A 20,732-nucleotide genomic window follows, 5' to 3' on the forward strand; every position below is an offset into this window, starting at 1 on the left:
GTACTGGTGATTTAAGTTCCATCTACGTATGAGTATTTGCTTATTTATATAATAACTTTTACATATTCATGTTTGAAATTGTTAATGTGATTGATTAATTTCGTATATCTTGACGATGATGTAACTAATCATTTTGATATGTTAGTGTTCAAGTTTTTTCCCTTGTTTACTTGAATTGAACTTGTCTGAAATATTTTAATTCAGGTTTGTGGTTTTTTGTTAATTGGATCCCAAAGATTGGATTCTTATGCTTCCCTTTCTCTTTTGATGTCTGTTGACAGTTTATGTTCATTGAATTTTTGTGATTGGGTTTTTATGTTTCCTATCTTCGCAATTAAGCTACATTCTGGCAGCTTTTAATTGGTGCTCTTTTTAATTTTCTTGTTATGTAGTTTCAATTGCTAAAGTTGGGAAAATTGTATTTTGAGTTTCATAAATTAGGCTCGTTCTTGTTCTCGTTCTCGTTCTATTTCTTACGATTTTCTCACATTGCATTCTATAAATTAAACTTTTTCTCATTTTTCGTTCTCATATAACTTTTCTGTCCAATGAGTAGAATAATAATAAAACCCCTTTTGATATAACTTACTCAATTGTCAAGAATTAACAGTATTTTAATTAATTAAAATATTAATATTGAATAATTTTCATCTTTCACAGATTAAAAATTTAGATTACGCGGGCGTAGTTTAACACAATCATTATCTTGGGGATGAATTTTATCACAATTTCTGACCTTAGAGCTGCTATTTGTAGTCAAGAAAAACAAAGCATCAAAAGAATCAAGTGAAAATTAATGATGTTATGTTGATGTGATCTATCAACATTACATTCTTGCTACTCGTGCTTTAATTTTGCTTGTGGATGACGATTGCATTTAATTTACTTGTATTGAGTGGAAGATGAGTAATTATTGGAAATTTTAGTTCGGATTTGACTCGGTCGAATTTAAATTAATTAATACACTTGTTGTGTGATTGGTGTACAGTTCAGGAATTTGACCAATCACATTACAAGTATGATAAACTTGTTCTTTAATTGATTTCATTTGAATAAACTTGATCCAACCAGAAAATTTTCAGTACTTGAGACATGTAGATGAGTTGTTTATTGTGGTTTATGTTTCTTGGAATTTAAAAGAATAAAGAAAAAGAAAAACGTTTTACCTAATTTTTTCTTGTCTCTCTCAGTGCAATGAATTTCCAAAAGAACCTAATGACAATAACTAATTAGCCAAGAAATTCCCAACATTATTAGGTGGCTATCATTATTTTTCTACCAACCTTATGTCAGAAATGAAAGAGACAACTGACAGTTTTAATCCATGCATATTCATTATGAATTAAGCAAAATTACAATAAATTCTTATAAGATTTGTCATAATTTAGATATTTTTTTATATTTTAAAAATTATAAATATTCTTTTAAATTAATAATTATCTAATAAATATCCTTGCGGGATCAACCTATTAATATAAGGGGTATTTGTAATTTTTTAAATAATGAAAGATATTTGTAATTATGACAACCCACTATAAGAACACAACATTTAACTATAGCTAATTGTCATAATTAAAAATAAATAATCGTAGTAAATAGTAATTGACCACGAACATATAACGACTGCCGGCCGTAGTATCTGCGAGGGTGGCTAAAATATTTGCCATGACAAATAAATAATCTATGTTTTTGAATTGATTTTATTTAATCGTGGTCAATAAAAATTATTTACCATGATTTTTAGTCCATAGCTATTAAAATTATAGCCAATAGCCAATTTTTTCTAGTGGCCTCTATAAATTAATAATGTTAGGACCACATAATTTTATTATTTTAAAGAGATACTAATTAATTAATAATTTATCAATTTAAAGAGAATTTTTTCGATTCAACGAATGTACATTATTCTTCATGAGTAAAACATATACGATGAGCATCAGTCAATTACTTTTTTGTACATCTAGATTTAAATTTTAAGAAGAAGCAAATAATATATAATCATATTTTACTAAGTTGTCCTAATTATATTTATAATTTTATCGAATTATTAATTTACAATACTGAAGGGACCATAAATTTATATAAGGGTCTTCTAAAAAATTATTATCTTATTAATTTATCAAAATTATTAATTTAAACCTTGAGCTCAAATTAAAATCGAAAAAAATTATTAATTTATGGAATATCAATTTATAAAAATTGGATTGTAATTTAGCCTTTGAATTAATTAGGTGTAGGGTGATAGGTATATTGATTTCTCTTGATGACATGAAATACTTAATATAGTAAATGCAGGTGAGGGGCTACAATCACTAGTAAATTGGTAGGTATATGTTTTTTCTTGGTACAAAAAGCTTAAATATTCATTGACAATGATATGCTACTTATTATATAATTGAATAATTGACTTCTTAATTTATTTTATTGTCAATTCTTACATGGTTGTTTATTTAAGTTTAATGATTATGTCCATGTCATATATTGGACAACTAATATTCAATCCATGAATTTAATATGTTTCCGATACTATTTTCTTTATATTATAAATGACTATGATTTATCCTCATAAAATTGGATCTACTATTTATTCCAATTAATTCAACCAAACAAGTGATTATGCATGTTAAAAAATACGATCATACATAATTACACCAACCAAACGAGGAATATAAATAACTAGGTATATTTTAGATGGGCACAAAAATTACTAATTAATATTCCGTGACAAGAGTACAAACGATGGTAATATATAATTAGGTTAAGGCAATTGATGTCGTCTACAAGGGAAATTCGTATTTTTTGCCCCATACGTTGGAGTTATTTTTCTAAAAAAAAAAGTCCAATTTGTTACGATCTTCTAACATCGCATTCCCAAAATTAAAAATTTTATCAATTTAATCATCATGCATTTTTCATTCAATAATTAAAGAAATCATTAGTATTTTTCGTTAGTTATTGAGAAAAAATTCAACTTCTGAATGCAATATGAGAAAAATCGTAATAAATAAGATTAAATTAAGACAGCCCTAATGTATATAAAATACAAATTTTGCTGGAGTTTTTCTAAATATAATTGTTCATAGTCAAGAATGAAGAGGGGCACACTTATGTCCCTGCCCCAAAGTCTACAAGTGAAGATAAAATGTTGAATTTTCTTCATGTTCTTTAATTGAATGTGGTGAGTTAGGTAGGTAGAATATTAACTATGATTACTTTTTTCAAACTCATCTCATCTATGTGAAATCTACCCCATTCTTGTTAGGGTTTTCTTCTCTTCTTCTTTTTCCCTCCCCCTACTTGGGGTGGGGGGGCTTAGGGAGTCAGTTTTGATTTTTTTTTTTATTTGAAATATTTGAAATTTCTCGATTATAATTTAAATTAGAAAGATACAAATCGAAATTAATTAGTACGAAATACAAAAAATATTCATTATATTTGTCTAGTCCTATTTACTGTCATTTTCTCGATCTATTTATATTTAGAGCTAATTAATGAACTTATCAGGATCTTTTAATTTTTGTTCTCCTCGTGCTCTACGACTTGTAATAAAAGTGTTATAATTTTTTTTTTAAAAAATTCTTTTTATTATAATATTTTTATATATATTATTTAAGTAAATAACCCGAACTTAGCATATTGGATGGAATTAATATTTATTTACAACTTTTATTTTTTCAAGTTAAATGATCTATATATGTACATTTGTATAATAATTCAGATCAACTGTGATTCATAATCGATCAAATTAGTGACTTAAAAAATTATGTGATTGGACTGCACTCTAATTTTCAAAATATTGTCAAAGAGTAGGCCATCGTTGCTGGAAATTAATAGGATATCTACCTCCAAATTATGCTGAAAATATGATACATAAAATTTAATCAACACGCTAATAAAGCTTTTCGTTGAAAATAAGTCGAAAAAAGTATTTTTGTTATTTAAAGTTATATTTTTAATTTTTTTAATTAAATTTATTTAAACCAAAAGTTATAAATTTCTCCTCCACAAGTTTTCATAATTTATTGGTAAAAATTCTTTTTTTTTATTATTTTCGAATTAATACTGTCAATTTTCGCTATAGCTAAACCAATATAGAAAAATGAATTATATTACCTATATTATAAATCACCGCGACTTAAAAATTATGGCAAAACAATGATATTTATCACAATCAAACAATATCGGTGCAAAAATTTAAATTTGGGTATAGTTAATTAATATTTGTAATGATTTTACCTATGACTAAAATTTTATTATGATTTTTAGTTGTAGCTAATATTTTGTTTCATATACAGAAGCTAGCAACGGTTAATAGTCATTGTACAACAGTATTTACCACGATTTTGTACTTGTAATCAAGGTAATTAACCATGACGAAAAGTCATCTTTTTTTTTTAATGAACTTACAACTTTTCATAAAATTTATTTCGACTAAAAAAACATAATCTATCACAAATGCCCCTACTTATTATACTTCACTCTCTTATAAAGTTTGATATAATCACACATAAATTTTTATAGCTTTGAAAATTACATCTAATACCTTTATTTTAGTCCAAAACGTAAATTCATCATCAGTCAAATAAAAACATAGAATAATTGAATGGGAATAGGATGAGATAGAAAGAGTGAAGGTCCCGTTGATTTAACAGTTGAATGCGAAAGCTAGTTGACATAAAGACGATTTTGGGATGTCTGTTTCTTGCAATATCCATTGATCCATGTTTTCTGCCATAATCTCCGCTGCCTTTGTTTATGCAAACACTCAAATCCAACGTTGCTTTCACTTCATTTTCATCTCTCTCTTTCTCTCTCTCTCTCTCTCTCTCTCTCTATATATATATATATATATATATAATTAATTAATTAATTAAGCATGAATAATGGATTAGTGATGTGGGAGTTCCTTTAATTTATACACTTTAATTTGCTTTATGTGTAAGTTCATATGGTTTGAGATCAAGGGTTGTCTTGGTCGGAATAAATTTTTTATTTCAAATCCTCTTATACGTATATATTTTAATATATATATATATGTATTTATTTTAAATAATATATACATGTTATGTGTACAAAATTTATCTAATATAAAATAAATAGCAGTAATTTTTGTACAGATAACGTGTATATATTAATCGGAATAGAAGATGCAATTAATAAAAATTGGAATAGTAAATCCAGTTCAGTATTCGACTAAGCTTATTTATAATATCTTATAAGTCTATATATCTTGTGATATGTTTTTTCAACTGATATGATACTAGCTTTTACTTTAAAAAGAAATTATTGACGTGTTTGAATAAAATGAGATTATTTATGATATGCTACTTGATGTCCCTAAATTGACCAATTAAGGGACAAGATCAAGTACCCTAGATGAAGCGGCCTAGAAAAGCCTCAGGCCAAATTTCTAGTGAAAGCCTAGTAGGGCGTCTAGCTTAACCTGGAGCCCAGACGGACATAAAGACTCGTAACTGCATCCTAGGAGTCCATGCGAGATGAACAACCAATTCCACCTCACACAGAAAATAGGGAAATGGATAATATCATCTCCCAATTCTATTGAAACACGTAACGACACAATAAAGGAAATATGGTTCACTCATATCCAAAATGCAACTACCTGATCGAAACGTTGGGTATCTCACCTGAAGCTGGGTCAGTCTATCTCAACCAAATTCCAAATGTCGTGAATTCGGTTTTACCTCCTCTTATCTCGTTTTATACCTCACTTGTCTATAAATAGAAATTTCCGCATGGATTTTAACAACTTGAATTCACATCTTGCGCACTTTAACTATACTATGCTATTTTTATTGCTCTATTTAATCACTAACTAATTAGATATCTAAGTGTCAATCTCCTTTTTACAGGTTACAATTATTGAAGCTTGTAAAAGGTTAAAGGATCACACGTGATCCGCTGGACTCGAGCCTTTTTCACTCGCATTATTACTAATGACAAATCTGAAGTAATTTGAAAAAAGCTAAACAGACTCATTTAGATTTTGAAAATAACTTACTTTTTATAAAAGAACTCACGAACACCCAACATATTTTCAATTATAATCAAAATTTGGCATCGATTACTTAGTGAACTAACAATTAATACAACCATTATGAAACTATGATTCATCATTATTTATTATAACTTTTTATTTTTTATTATAACCAAATATCATATTTCTTATAGTGGATTATGTGTTTTTGTTACCATTATCTCTTTCTTCTCTAGGTATTTATTATTAAATGAAACAAAGATTTAAAATAAGGAAATTAAAAAAAAAAAAAACAAAAGGGAAAGGAAGGGACCATAAATGAAGCCCACAAAGAGGCCACCACACCTTTAAGAGGGCCAATCATCCACCCCTTCACACTACAAATTCAAAAGGATACTTATGTGTTGTTGGACATGATGTTAAATTTGTGTTCCTCTCTAAAATTTAATATATTCATATGTACATTTTATTAATTTAAAAAATTACATTTAATATTTATAAAGTTTAATTTTTATTTAATAAATAAGTTTATTCATTAAAATAAGGAAATAAATTTCATTTTATTCTATGTCTTGTTATATTGGGGAAACTTTTGACAGTTGATAAACCATGGTTCTCTTATCTAGGGGCCTTTATCTATGTGATGAAAGCACGAATGAGACGCATAGGCACTTATTCTTCCGATGCTACTACGCCAGATGGTGCCTTATAGCTATTTGACAATCTGTTCGCTTTAATTGGTCGAACCGAGACTGGTCAATGGATATAGATTGGACTACAAGAAAATGGAGAGTGCAACACATTATTAATCTGGCTTATCGTGCGCTATTGGCTTCATGTGTATATCATATTTGGAAGGAACGAAACTTGAGATGTTTTGAGCAGTCTGAACGCCTGTACTTGCTGGACTCATTGTGGAAGATGTTAGACAGAGGATTCTTAGTGTTTCTTTAGCTTGCTCTGTTAGTTCTTGTGCGTTATATAGACTTTGGCGTATTCCTTAGCCTGTCGAGGGAGACGCCACTCATTGAGCACTGTTGTACTGTACGATTGTACTATTTATTTAATGAAAATTACATTTACCTAAAAAAAAGTTTATTCATTAATCAAGAATCATAAAATTTGCTGATACCAAACTTCAAAAGAGACGGTGTAATTATCCCTACTAATATTTATAGCATGCGGTAATTACTTACACGACCCTAAATTTTCATCCTATTACATTCAACCCCTCTAAATTTTGAAAAATTACGAAGAGACTTTCTGTCGGATTTGTTAGTATTATATACAGGCCTGGAAAAAAATTATTTCAATGAAAGGAACATTGAAATTCTATTTTCTGTTGAACTGTATTTAACTTTTAACCTAATTTCGTGAACGAAGATTGTTTTTGTTCTATGTTGTAACTTTCTACATGCTTATGGGCCTCCTCTGAAATTTTTTATTTTCCAGGGGGGCTAAATGTAATATTTGGCTTGAAAATTAAGAGTCTGTTTCTTTGTTTGTGCTTTTATTTTCAATTTTTAAATTTTGAAACTGTAATTCAAATAAAAATATATTTATTTATATATATTTTTACTAAAATATATTGATTTACCACCACAATTTAATATAAAACACAATCTCATTAACTAATTCGAAATTATTCTTATTTCAAACGAAAATATTTACAAAATTAAAAATGAAAACAATAAACATTTCCATACCCGAAAATTAATAGTTTACTAAAAACATAACTTAAAAAGTAAATTAGAAAAAATAATGATGTCTTATTAATGATAAAGGTTAAAGTTTTATGAATTAGTTCAAAATTATGAATTCCTATTCGACTGAATGACTGTGTGTTTATTATATTTTATGTGAGTAATTGTATTAATATATTAATTGGATCGATGTATTACTCAATTATTCAATTTGTTAATATATTAGCTTAATCATGTAATTATTGCTTCTATTTAAAGAATAGCGTAAATTATATTTTACCATTAGAACCATGTCCATTTTTACACTTCACTATCGAAACTTTTTTTTGTATCAAATTACCATCTCAACTTTGCGAAATTTGCACTTTGTCATAGATGATCATTTTTTTATGATTTTTTTTACTGAAAAAATATTACATGCTATGCATATTTGAAAAATATCGCATTACACAACCTTTAAATATCACATGTGTACTGCTTGTGATTTTTTTTGACAAAAAACTTAGTTGAAAATTAATTATAAATGACAAACTGCAAAATTTCATAAATTGAGATGATAAGTTGACTAAAAATAAATTTAGATGCCAAAAATAAAAAAACGATCATAATTTGAGTCACAAAATATAATTAATCCTAAAAAATATATAGAAGATGGGGGGTAAAATTGTAAAAAGTAACATGAGATGGTAGAGAGAGTGGGACTGAATGAGTCTAACAAACCAACGGACAAAGAGCAAACCGCGTGGGCCCACTTACAGATTTACATCCCCTTCCCATGGACTTTTGTGCACGGCCTGGTACCTAAGGGGCCCCGCACCAGATCTCCTCATCGATCTCCTTGCACTTCCACGTGTCATATCAAGAAATGACATCATACATGGACGGCCATAATTGCGACTCAAGGGTGTGGGGCCTTTTCCTCTGGAAAACCATCTACCTGAGTACAGAAACTGATCTGACAGCGATTCGTGAAACGAACGCTCGGATTTTCAAAGAGGCATTAAAATGGGAAGTAGTAAAGGGAAAGGACAACCAAAAGGAGATTGGTAATTTTTTTTTTCAAATTTTTGATAATAGTAATTTCAGAAATAATTATTTCAAAAATATTAAATATAAACGATTTTGAGCTACATTTTTCTATTTGAGTATTTTTGTAAAAAAATCAGAATATATACTTAAATACTTCTAGAGGATGTATTTGGGGGAAAATAAATTTTGCTACGAAAAATTGATTATGTCATATATCATAAACAAATATAATTTAAAAATTATAAAAATTAATAATATTTATCACGATTGTACAAAATTAATATAAAAATCTAAACTCAGACCCTGATAATCAACATTCACTATATTTTTTTGTTAGAGCAAATATTTTAGTTTGCCTATAATTAATAGTTGTATACAATCATAGTTATTAGTACTCGTCATTATTTTTTATTTTTTACTATAAAAATTAATCATGTCAAAAAATTATATTTCTTTTAGTGTTTGTCTCAATCAAATTAGTCAATCAAATTAGTATATATGTGACTTGAATTGAATTTCAGTAAATAACTAAGTTGAATAAAAAAAAAAGTAACACAGTACTTTTTATATATGTCATGTTTGTAAGCTGAGAAAATTTATACTCACAAAAAAAAAAAAAAATCATTATACTCACAAACTGTGGTTAATTGTATGTCCGCACTATTTTAAACATAACAATTATCCCCTTATTAGATAATTTTAAAAACTAATTATTATTTTACAAAAGTGACCCTATATGTTATTTTAATACCACTGCACCAATTTGTTTATTGTGTTGATAATGTCTTAAATTGATTTTTTTTTAATTTTTTTCTCTTTTTGAAATGTGATTGTTACCTCAATTAAACCAAAACTGCGAGAGCTCTTTAGGAGTCATTGGAGAAGAAATACAACGCTGAGGATGTCGCTTTTGAGAAATTCATAGTCGGAAATGTCTTGGATTTCGAAATGATTTAGAACAAATTGGTAAATGAGCCAAGTCAAAAAATTCGAACTGATTCTGCATGGCCTGCATGTAGAATGGATGAAACTCAATGAATCTTTCCCGATAACTGTTAAAAAAGCGACCACCTTCGTGCGGAGATTTTAGAAATTATTTGAGGCATAAGTGCAAGAAAATAAGACTTGAGGATTCAATCGTAAGACTAGGAATTGAAGAAAATAATCGAATGTCTGAGATAAAATTCGAGAAGCTGCAAAAGAGGTAAAAGCAAATATGGTGAATATAGTCGACCATACTACCAAGAATATGAAATGCACAGACAACTGTAAGAACTTGGTGACCAACTTACGACTAGTCAAGAGTGGCTCTAGAGGAGTTTTTGAGCCTGATAAAGTTGTAATTTTACGAACAACGATCAATCTATAGAGAAAAGCTATGTAGAGAAAGGATCGTTCAAAATGAATGTAATGACTGCACACCCGAAGTTTGATAATAATAAAATTATTTTCTACTTATGGTTTGAGTGTTCTAACTTATTGTATGTTAGATTAGGCCATGTTAGTTTTGGTACTCTTAGAAGGCTAATAAATTTGGATTTATTACCTTTGTTGGAAATTGATGCTAAACATAAATATAAAATTTGTGTTGAAATTAAATGGCTAAAGTATCATTTCCTTCTGTTAAAACAAATACATCACTTTTAGAATTAATTTATAATGATATATGTGATTTAAAATTATTATAAACTAGGGGTAAAAAAGGTATTTTATTATTTTTACGGATGATTGCACAAGCCATTGTTATATTCACTTATTAAACGTAAAGATGAGCCTTTGAAAGCTTTCAAGTCGTATAAAAGTGCAGTTGAAAATCAATTTAGTAAAAGTATAGAAATCAATACTTATTGATAGAGGTGGCGAATATGAATAATTGTTTAAAGAAGTTTGTTTAGAGTTCGAATTATAACTCCTTATGGACATTACTCAAAAGGTCTTTTCAAAGAAAGAACTGTACTCTTACATAGATGATGGACACTATGTTGATAAATTATAGCCTACCTCAAAACTTGTTCTGGAAAGCAATTATTACAACAAACCACATTTTCAATAAGGTGCTACAGAAAGATAAATCCAAAACTCCTACGATCTATGTGTCTATGTTAAAGGCCTCCAAACTCCTTTATTATTAGCATGTCTGTATGTCGATAATATGTTGAGAATGGAAAGCAATCATGACATTATTATGACAACAAAAAATGCTAACAAAATATTTTTGGTAGGAAAGATATGGCTTTAATTGGCATAATATTAGGGATTAAAATCTCTAAGATGTTTAATGGACTTGTCGTATCACAGTCTCGTTACGTAAAAACTGTACTCAGAAAATGTAATTCTTATGAGTTCATCTGCTAAGATTTGTTGGATTTAAATGTACAATTGACAAAGAATCAAAGTGAACTTGGTGGTCAAGTTGAATATTAAGTCAAGGATAATTAGTAGTTTAATCTATATAATGAACTATTCTCGTTCTGATATTGCACACTTAATTAATAAACTGAGTAGATTACAAGTAATTCTAACAAAGACCACTGGAAGGGATTGATTAGGGTACTTAGATCTCTATAATGTATCTTAAATTGTGGATTACACTATACAAGATATCCATCGGTATTAGAAGGATACATTGATGCTAATTGGATATACTATACTAAAGATCCTAAGTTCACAAGTGGTTCCTATTCCAAAAAAATAAAATAAAAATAAAAATTTGCAAGTGGTTATGTGAGGTGGTGCAGTGTCTTCGAAATCCTCAAAGCATACTTGTATAGCTCGTTCCACAATGAATCCTATTTCATAGCTTTAGATAAAGTTAGAGAAGAAGCTTAGTGATTATAATTTTTTGAAGGACATTCTTTGCTGGACAAAATATGTGCCTGCAGTTATGATCCGTTGTGATAGTATGTGGCTATAGGAAAGGAAAAAAGCAATATGTACAACCATAAGTCTAGAGATATAGGTAGAAGATATAATACCATAAGATAATTAATCTCTAGTGAAATAATATCCATTTGTTATGTAAAGTAAAGGATAGTTTAGGCGATTCATTAACAAAAGGTATTTCTAGAGATCACATATACTATTCTCCGAGGGAAATATGATTAAAATCACAATTTAAATCTTTATAACGTTAACCCAATGTTGTTGACCGGAGATCCCAAAATCCTAATTTAATAGGATGACTATGTTAAAAAGATTGTAAAGCGCAGTTAGACTTCTCTCCTTCTGTTCCTTTATATGATGTAGAGTGCTACTAGCTAAGGAGTATAAGGTTAGGCTTTTAACAATTCTTATTCTAGTTAAATATAGCATACGAGATCACCTATATAAGTGTGAAAACTGGTCATTTTAAATAAAAAATACTTATGAATTTAAGATGGTATCGAGAACTAAAATGAACACAACTGTGAGAAATATATTATAGAAGGTATTGCAGAAAAATTTATTATATTCACCTGATAAAATAACGCGATTTGATTGTCCATTCATAATTTGTTTGTCATTTATTTTTTTTTCATTTTGCACCATATGATTTAATAGCCAAATAACGGGGATTTTAAAAGATAGGATTTTTCGCCTGCCAAAAACATGATAATTTGACTTTGCATCATTTGATTAGCTGAAAAATATATATTAATATCAATTAATTAACTATTTACTTTAAAAATTAAATTTAATTAAATTCTTAAAATATATATAAAAAATAATATTTAATATATTTCTATGTAGCGCCATTTGCTTGGAGATAAATTTAATTTGTCTACAGTAGTATTTATTTTATTCAACTTGGAATTGACTTTTAATATTTAAATGGTGACATATAAGATATGTCTTATAATATATATTAGCGTATGAAGATGTACGCACATAATTTTGATCAGAAAAAAATTATTTGATTGATAATAAATTAAATATAAATAAATATAAATTTTATTTAATGTTTATTAAAATTAATAATTTAATAAATTTTAATTAATAAAAAAATTACTTATGAACAAAAACAAATATTAAAGATATTAAATATACTTTTTTAAATTATAAAAAATTAACATATAATTATACAAAATTCGAAGGGTCACATCAGCAGCAGCCAGCAGTCATTTTCCATTTTCCAGAATAGTGAAAAGTAAAAGTGACCTCAGCAGGAGCTTAATTCAACTGCTACTCCTTCCTTACTCTTTCCCTCTCATGGTCATGGTCATGATCATGCCTGTATATTAGCTGTCATTGTATTTTCACAATTCTTCTTTTTTCCCATTTTTCTTTCTCTCCATTTTCTCCCACTTCACTGATAGATTTCACAAATCATCACCACCTACTTGTATATATAGACTTTCAAAAAACACTCCCTCTCCCCCTGTTTTTCTGCAACTCACCGTCTTCCTACACCTTCTTATATCAATCTTGGTCACCATTTCCGCAACCCTGAGGCTGGTTTTTGTAGCCTCTGTTTATGGTGTTCCTTTCGTGTCTATGTGCGTTTCTGCGTGTGAAAACATATAGATTCATTTTTGTATGCGGTTGCACGAGTCAAGGTCGAGTGTTTCTTTGCTGACACTTTGTTTGACATATGTTAACAGAAATCAGTTGACCCTTTAGACCATTAAGAGGAATAGTTACAGAGTGAAAGAGGCATTTTGATGCCCGTTTTATGGGAATCTTGAAGTGGGATTCTGTATTCTTCGGCGAAAAGTTTTTGGATTTTTACAGCCATTTTTAGATTCTTGAAGTGGGTTTTGAAGTTTGAACATCGAAGTTGAGATTTTTGCTGACTGATTCTGATGCTGATTTTGCATTGAGGGTGAGCCCTTTAGTTTTAAGTTCACCGATCAGTACTTCTTCTTGATAATCTTCATTTCTTCCCTGTAATTCTGGTTTATGTCAAACGCTTAATCAGGTTCTTGCTCATCAAAACTTCTTTTTGTGCATTTATTTACCAATTGATTTTCCTGAACTTGGCGTGTTTAAAGATTTTGTTAGTTTACGCCCTTGTGTTTATTTGTTTCTGGTAGTATCTTCATATGCTTGGTTTGCATAGTTAAAGCATGACATGATTAGAGTCTAATTGATATTTACTTTTATAATCTTTGACAGCTTCATTCTGTAAAAATTTGTGATCAATCCATTGGGGCACTAGTATTTCATATATGCTTGCATTGCATGAGAGTTTTTATCTAACTTGGTGAATGCTTAGATTACGAAATCGTGTATATTATATTTTGAAGACTATTGGAAGATTACATACGCAAACGAGTATATTCATGCTTCATGATAGTTGATACTCTGCAATTTGGCCCACAGGAACTAATATTTCTGAATTATGTTGTTTTCAATCGCATTCATAGTATATCATGGAGAATCATTATACCAAGAAAAAGTCATTGATAATGTTAATTTATCATGATGCTATCTTTGTATCTTATCATTATTTTGCTAGAGGAAATAAAATAATCAGAATATTGTTTTCTGATGGATAAAGTAGAGCAGGAGCTTCTTGGTTATGTGCAGAGCTCCGAATTATTTTGGTTGTTGGATGGTTGATATCTACTGTATTTGTTTACTTAAAGATGTATGCTGTTTTCCAGCCAAGAGAATCTAATTTTTGGTATAGATTCGACTGTTCTTGGTGGGGGGATTGAGTTTGTTAGGTCATAAATGGATGCCCTTGAAAACAAAATGTGAATGATGAAATAATAACGACATAATTTGCTGCAATATAATATTCGTCATTTTGTTCAAGACGTAAATGACGGCTGGTATAATTAATTTTGTTATGTTATCTTGTTTGTTTGTCAGCCTATATTGTTAAAAAATTAGCATGTTCTGATAGCGTCACGCCGTTGAGAGTTGTTAGTTGAACTAAAGGATGTTTTAGGCCTAATTGAGGTTTCCTTGACCAGAATTCCGCGTTTCTGGAATAAAATATCACACTAGTTGTAGAAATGTTATTCTATTTGCAACCTTATATTTATATGAATCCTTATCTCTCATTACCGTATACTGAATGAAATCTGTCTGGTTTAGTACTCCGACTCCACCTTAGATGTTCCCAAGACAATATGATTGTTAATGCTCTACCAATTAATAGAACTACAGGGCCTGTTTCATGGTTGCAATTTATCTCTTATCATCCAATGAAAGCCTCTGTTCCTTAATATTATTCAGAGAATGATAGATCCCCTATTAGCTATTGTTATATATCTAGAGAATAAAGTGATAAACGGGTCAAAGAATGAATTGCTTTGTTGTACTGGTTAAAGAATACATCGAGTATAATTTATACTTTGCATGCGAATCTTCTTTTTAAGTACTATTTGTAAAAGGCTATCAAGCAGCTTATCTCACTCTCTGTGCTGCGTCCCGCCAATGTAATTTTAACTCTTAGGACAGAGCGCAGGTCGAGACATTTAATCTTAGGGGGATGAGAGAACAACGTAGGATGTGATAAGCTTATTATGAAAAAGTTGATATATTACTCTATTCTATCGTACGTGTAGGTTGCTGTATACTTGTATTTTTATTTCATTTTCCTCCTACAAATAGTTAGTCAGATCTTTGCCAATTGTTATCTAGGGAGGTGAACTTGTAGGGAAGGAGATGATGCAACATAAAAGAAGCCCTGTCTCTCTTGAACAAAGTAACTTCATGGACTTGATGCCAAAACGAGTAAAACGGACTGGTGTCCCGCTCTCTTCCAAGGTCAGTTCGTTTATGATTCATCCAGATTCTTGGGTATGGATGTTAGAACCTTATCTCATATGCATTTAATACATGATTTGTGTTATGGATTGCACAGGAAAAGAAAGAGAAGGTAAGCGAACGGATTTCTGCTCTTCAACAGCTTGTCTCACCTTATGGGAAGGTACATGTGAAAACACGTTTTTGGTTCATGCATGTAATCCACAGAAAATCTAGAGTACTCGGCCGTTTTATGATAATACTCTCTTTAATGCATATAACATGGTTCCCGTCAACCCATGTAGTGTCTTTGTCATGAGTGACAGTAGGGAAAAGATCAAGTAGTTCTGTGTGTATAGTTATTCATCCATCAGTGAACTTACTATCTTTGTGTTTGGATTTGTGTTTTAAGTGTTTTGTTTTGTGTTTTAAAAATAAAGAGAAGAATAGAGATAAGTGTATGTTGAAAATAAATGATATGTTTGGATTTGTGTTTTGGGGTGATTTAAAATATTTTAAAATAAGTGGTGTAGGTTTGATGTAGGGATTTGAGAGAAAAAAATCACTGTGCATTGTCAAATCATATATATTTATGTGTATAAATATGTATATATATATAAATATTTTATGTTTAATATTGTATTTTTAGGAGACAAAACTTACTGTTTATTGTCAAATCATGTCTGTTTTATATTATGTATATGTATATATTATATATAAAGTTAAAAAACAGAAAAACACGCAGATAATGTGTAAAAACACAAAAACAAACATTGAGTGTGTTTTATCTTCGTCTCGGAAAATGAAAAGACATGAATCCAAACACAGCCTATGTTTCTTGAAAATCATTCTTGTTGCTAATGTTTTTATGTTCACGACAGACGGATACAGCTTCAGTCCTTCTGGAGGTAATGGAATATATAAGCTTCCTTCACGAACAGGTTAAGGTACGAGTCTTTATAGCTTCATTATTATTTAGCTAATAGATCAGTGATATATTTCTAATCTTGGACCCACATCAGACTAAGATGTTCATTTTTATTTCTAGCAATGTCTTGTGAAATGAATAACAGGTCCTGGACTTCCATTTTATGAACAATTAGTATCTCAGTTTTTTGAGAATAAAAGTATAAACTAGTGCGAACAAGTTATAATTCTCTCGGTAGTACCCGTTTCAAAATTCCTCCTATTACTATCTGCAAATTGAAGTTTACATCTCATGAATATATCAAGAGCATTCTGATCTCGTTGCTCTTACTTTCTTTGGCCATTTCAGGTACTGAGTGCTCCATACCTATGTAGCACACCAACCCAATCACAGGTACTGACTTTGATCAACTAGATGTTTGAAATGTGGATTCAATTTAATTGATGTCTCTTCTAGTCTCATTTGGTAAAAACATTGTGCGATACTCCATCCAACTTTGTTTAAGAATCGGTAGAGTGAATACCTTTTAAATTTTGGAAGAATAATTCAAGTGCATCAATTGGATATCCCTTTTCGGTGAGTTGTTCACAAATTATTTTCGAGATGTACTTGGCGGCCTCTAGGCAATTTTTGCATCCAATGGGCTTTTGAGCCTGGGGCGTGACATATTGTACGCCAAATTCCTCAGAACCCCGTCAACCATACAAGTGGATACCAGATTGCATCTGATCAATTATGGAAAAGCATGTTTTTACATTTTTATGTTTCAATAGATGATTTTCTTGAAACATTTGCTTTGAGGGTTTGACCAAAATGTTTTGAACGCTGTGTTTCTACTCAAGGACGACGAAACATATAGCCTCAGAGCCAAAGGCCTGTGCCTCGTGCCTATCTCATTCACCGTTGGAGTTGCAAGCAGTAATGGTGCGGATATATGGGCACCGATCAAGACGAGTCTCCCCAATTCCAGACAATTGGTTGTGGACGAAGCTTCTGTGATAACTCAGGGTTGATTTGAGGGTCTCCAAGCAATTATGGGTCGTCCCGGATGAGCCAGTTGAAGAACTGCAATGCGGAAGCATGGGATGATCTTGCAGCAATGTACTCCATGATTAGTTTCTTGGCTATAAAGCCGAAATTTCGGGTACTTAGAAGGTAGTGATATGAGATAACAGCGTAATTCAGATGCAGAAAAAATGTGAAGTGATGAGGGTGGAGATGCATCACAATCTTCTCTCCAACTAAACTTTTGAACATAAAACCAATGGATATTTGTAGCATCTCCAATTGAAGTTTAAATTACACAAAAATTCGGAAAAATAAAAATATTATCAAATGTCACTAGTATTTGTTATTTTAGTTAATAAGTACAGTTGTTTGTTATATTATCTGATTTCCATTATTTTGATAGATGTAATATATTTTAGACTTCCTAATTTTGATATCATTGTGTTGAAAATATCTCAATACAATCTGTAAATTGTGAAATTGAGAATGGTTTCTTACCTGCCATTATATACGCAATCCTTACTTGCAATGTAATAATAGTAAATTGGATTTTCATTGGCATTGCATTTAATAACATCAATTGTGCCAATGAGGCATAGCTTAATTGCCGAAGTTAATATTATGGGTTTGAATCCCGTCAGGTGTGTGAGACGTTGTCTGCCGTACCGTTGGAGTTGGTTTATTGCATGGTAGGAGTTGTTATCTACTCTAATAGTATGTGGTATTGAGCAAGATTTGATTATTATAATAATTTTTATTAGATATTAATATTGATATAAATAATTGTACTTGTAATTGATTTATTTTAATTAATAATAATTTATCGCTCCTACCTAAAAAAAAATAACATTAATTGTTTTGTTAAGCAAATGTTCTTTTTTTTTTTGTTTTTCTTTTTTACACCCAAAGATCAGAAACATTCTCAATTCGAAAAAACCAATATGCAAAGCTAAAAGAGAGGCAACATTTTCACGTCATAAACTTTTTTTAATATTTTCTCTACTTATGTTTTTACTTCAAATAATATTTCAATAATGTACATGTTAAATATGTTTGAATTGTTAATTTTTAGAATAATAAAAATAAAAAATAAAAGAAACACACAAAATTTCCGTGATTCAGTCATTTGACCTACGTCCACGGACAAATCGCCCTCAAAGGGCATCAACTATTTCATTTCATGATTATTGAATCAATACTTAAATATTACATATTGGTCAATGGTTGATCACAAACTAACACTTTTAATCAAATTAAAATTCACCGATGTTGAAATGTAGCTACGACCGGAATGATCGGGAGCAGCACACTCAACCACCTATATTTTCCAGGTATGAATAACAGCCCCATCGGCACGACGACGGCAGCCGCCGTGGCCGTGAAGCTAATCTTCGCCATCAAATCCGCCAAGCCGGGCTTCTTTCCCCTCACCGCAATGGCCATCCAGCTGCAGAGAAAGCCCACGGCGAAGCCCGCGGCCGCAAGGTTGATGGCGGTCTGATGAGAAGAAGATCCCGACAAAGCATAACCGCACATAGCGATCGCTGCCTGTGCGCTGATCTGTAAACTTGCATGGGTAATGGATTGGTAGTAGTCCCCAGCAGAAGACGTGGATCGATGATCATGATCAGGGCGACCTTCGGCTGCAGGAGGGATGTCGATTATACATTCTTCGTTGTAGTTAATGTATCTTCTTGCCCGCATCATTCAGACATGTTGATAGGTGTAACTGCAATAATAAATGTCGTTTCATTAGCATAAACACTGGTACCTCGACAAATAACCCAAATTTAGGTTGTGATGACATGTTTGTGCAGCTGGTTGGAAAAATATTGATTTCAGACAAGTTGAGTAGTACTGTAGTAGGAATGTTGGTGGAAAATTGCTCTTTTTTCCTTGTTCGTTTTCGCGTCGAAGCAAATAGGTATTTCATTCTAAAATTATCTTCCACTAACATTCTGTCAGAGGAAGAAGACGACTAGAAGGAAGAAGAAGAGGAAGAGGAGTAGGTCTAGGTGATTATGGGATATTTGGATTTCGTCTAGGTCTATATATAGTGCAAATATAATACTAATATGTAATATAAAAGTATGATAAAAATATAAATAAAGCTATCTTGGCTACATAATGTATGTGTTAATTATCATGCATACGCGTTTTCGTACTTTGGTCAAGTTTAGATAAAGTTGATGTGTGATGAGGAAAAAATATAATTAGGTGGTTTCTTTCTCTATAAATACATAAATTTGATTAATAAAGTCGTTAAATTCACAATCACAATGTTAAACCCATATATTAAGTGAGAAAAATAATCGTTACAATAAGTTAGTAATATTAATATGATAAAATTAAACTCGTGACTTCAAATTTATTCATGAAACCTTAACCACGACTAGTCTGAAACATTGATATATAAGGTGGGCCACATGAATCATTAACTGGTTGAAAATTTGTTCTTGCTCACATTTTCTTTTGCACTATTCTTTTATGAAAAGTAAAGCAAAGCAGAAAATGGAGAAAGAAAGAAAGAAAAGAAAAAGGGAGGAAAGGACAGTGGAAAGTAACACTTGGATCTTTCCAAGAAATTACTATGGATATTTCATTTCTTTTTGTATTTTTTTTCATGGGAAAGAAGGAGCAAATATAATAATATCTATTGAATTTAAGTAGTTTGAATCCAATAATGAGATTCATATATATTGAATAAAAAAAAAATTAAAGAAGTACTAAAGGGGAGGAAGTGGAGTCTGAGAGAAGCTTGCATGAAATAATTGGGATGATTGGGAGAAACTATCATATCGTAACTGTTCTTTTACTTTATTCACCTCCTCCCCCCCCCCCCCCCCCTTTTCTTTGTGGATTAGATTGCCAGTCAAAAAGACAAGTAGAGTTTGAATGGTAGGCGGTAAATGTTATATTTGTTAGTTTATGGGTAATTATTATATGATGAATGTTTAGGGGGATAAAGTGTATTTTACTCTAAAATATATTACCTTAATCAAAACAAATAATTATGTAATATTCTTGAAATATTATAAGGTAAATAGGTTTGTACAACCACGATTTCGATAATAGTAACATTTAGTTATTTCAAACACTGATCCCGTGAGAGAGATTTGATGCACATAGCATCAATTATTTATTCGATAGCAAATGAAACAAAATGTATAGGAAATGTTTTCTTCAGTCCCCTACAGCTCTTTTGTACTTACTACACAAAGCTTCCATGTACTGTTCATCAGCTCCTTATCTGCAATCGAAACTATCAACTAAACGTATTAATTAAAAAAAAATGTTCATTAAAATAGACACACACATATGTGTGTGTAGAAATATATATAAATATATATATTTAAATAATCTTTTAAAAGTATTAATATGCAAAAAA

General features: G+C 30.3%; 1 protein-coding gene and 1 long non-coding RNA gene across 2 annotated transcripts; one reads left to right on the forward strand and one right to left on the reverse strand.

Moving 5' to 3' along the window:
* Positions 1-12,975: 12,975 nt before the first annotated feature.
* Positions 12,976-17,824, forward strand: LOC105158793 (transcription factor bHLH153). Its single transcript, XM_011075665.3, has 6 exons — positions 12,976-13,531; positions 15,304-15,429; positions 15,527-15,592; positions 16,290-16,355; positions 16,685-16,729; positions 17,179-17,824. Exons 2-6 carry the CDS (start codon positions 15,328-15,330, stop codon positions 17,347-17,349), a joined length of 450 nt encoding a protein of 149 aa, XP_011073967.1. The 5' UTR covers positions 12,976-13,531; positions 15,304-15,327; the 3' UTR covers positions 17,350-17,824.
* Positions 17,825-18,452: 628 nt separating this feature from the next.
* Positions 18,453-19,402, reverse strand: LOC105158794 (uncharacterized). Its single transcript, XR_016064809.1, has 2 exons — positions 19,203-19,402; positions 18,453-19,073 (listed from the first exon to the last, which is right to left on the reverse strand). It is a non-coding gene; the product is annotated as an uncharacterized LOC105158794 (long non-coding RNA).
* Positions 19,403-20,732: the final 1,330 nt, after the last annotated feature.

This window comes from Sesamum indicum, linkage group LG3, assembly GCF_026168435.1.
Source record: "Sesamum indicum cultivar Baizhima isolate 11 linkage group LG3, ASM2616843v1, whole genome shotgun sequence".
Taxonomy (NCBI): Eukaryota; Viridiplantae; Streptophyta; class Magnoliopsida; order Lamiales; family Pedaliaceae; genus Sesamum; species Sesamum indicum.

Bases quoted from the DNA above. Each gene is read 5' to 3' on its own strand.
- LOC105158793 (XM_011075665.3), top strand. From the start codon at position 15,328: ATGATGCAACATAAAAGAAGCCCTGTCTCTCTTGAACAAAGTAACTTC. The intron at 15,430-15,526 runs GTCAGTTCGTTT...TGGATTGCACAG, and splicing joins GTGTCCCGCTCTCTTCCAAG to GAAAAGAAAGAGAAGGTAAG. The intron at 16,730-17,178 runs GTACTGACTTTG...TTTCTACTCAAG, and splicing joins GCACACCAACCCAATCACAG to GACGACGAAACATATAGCCT.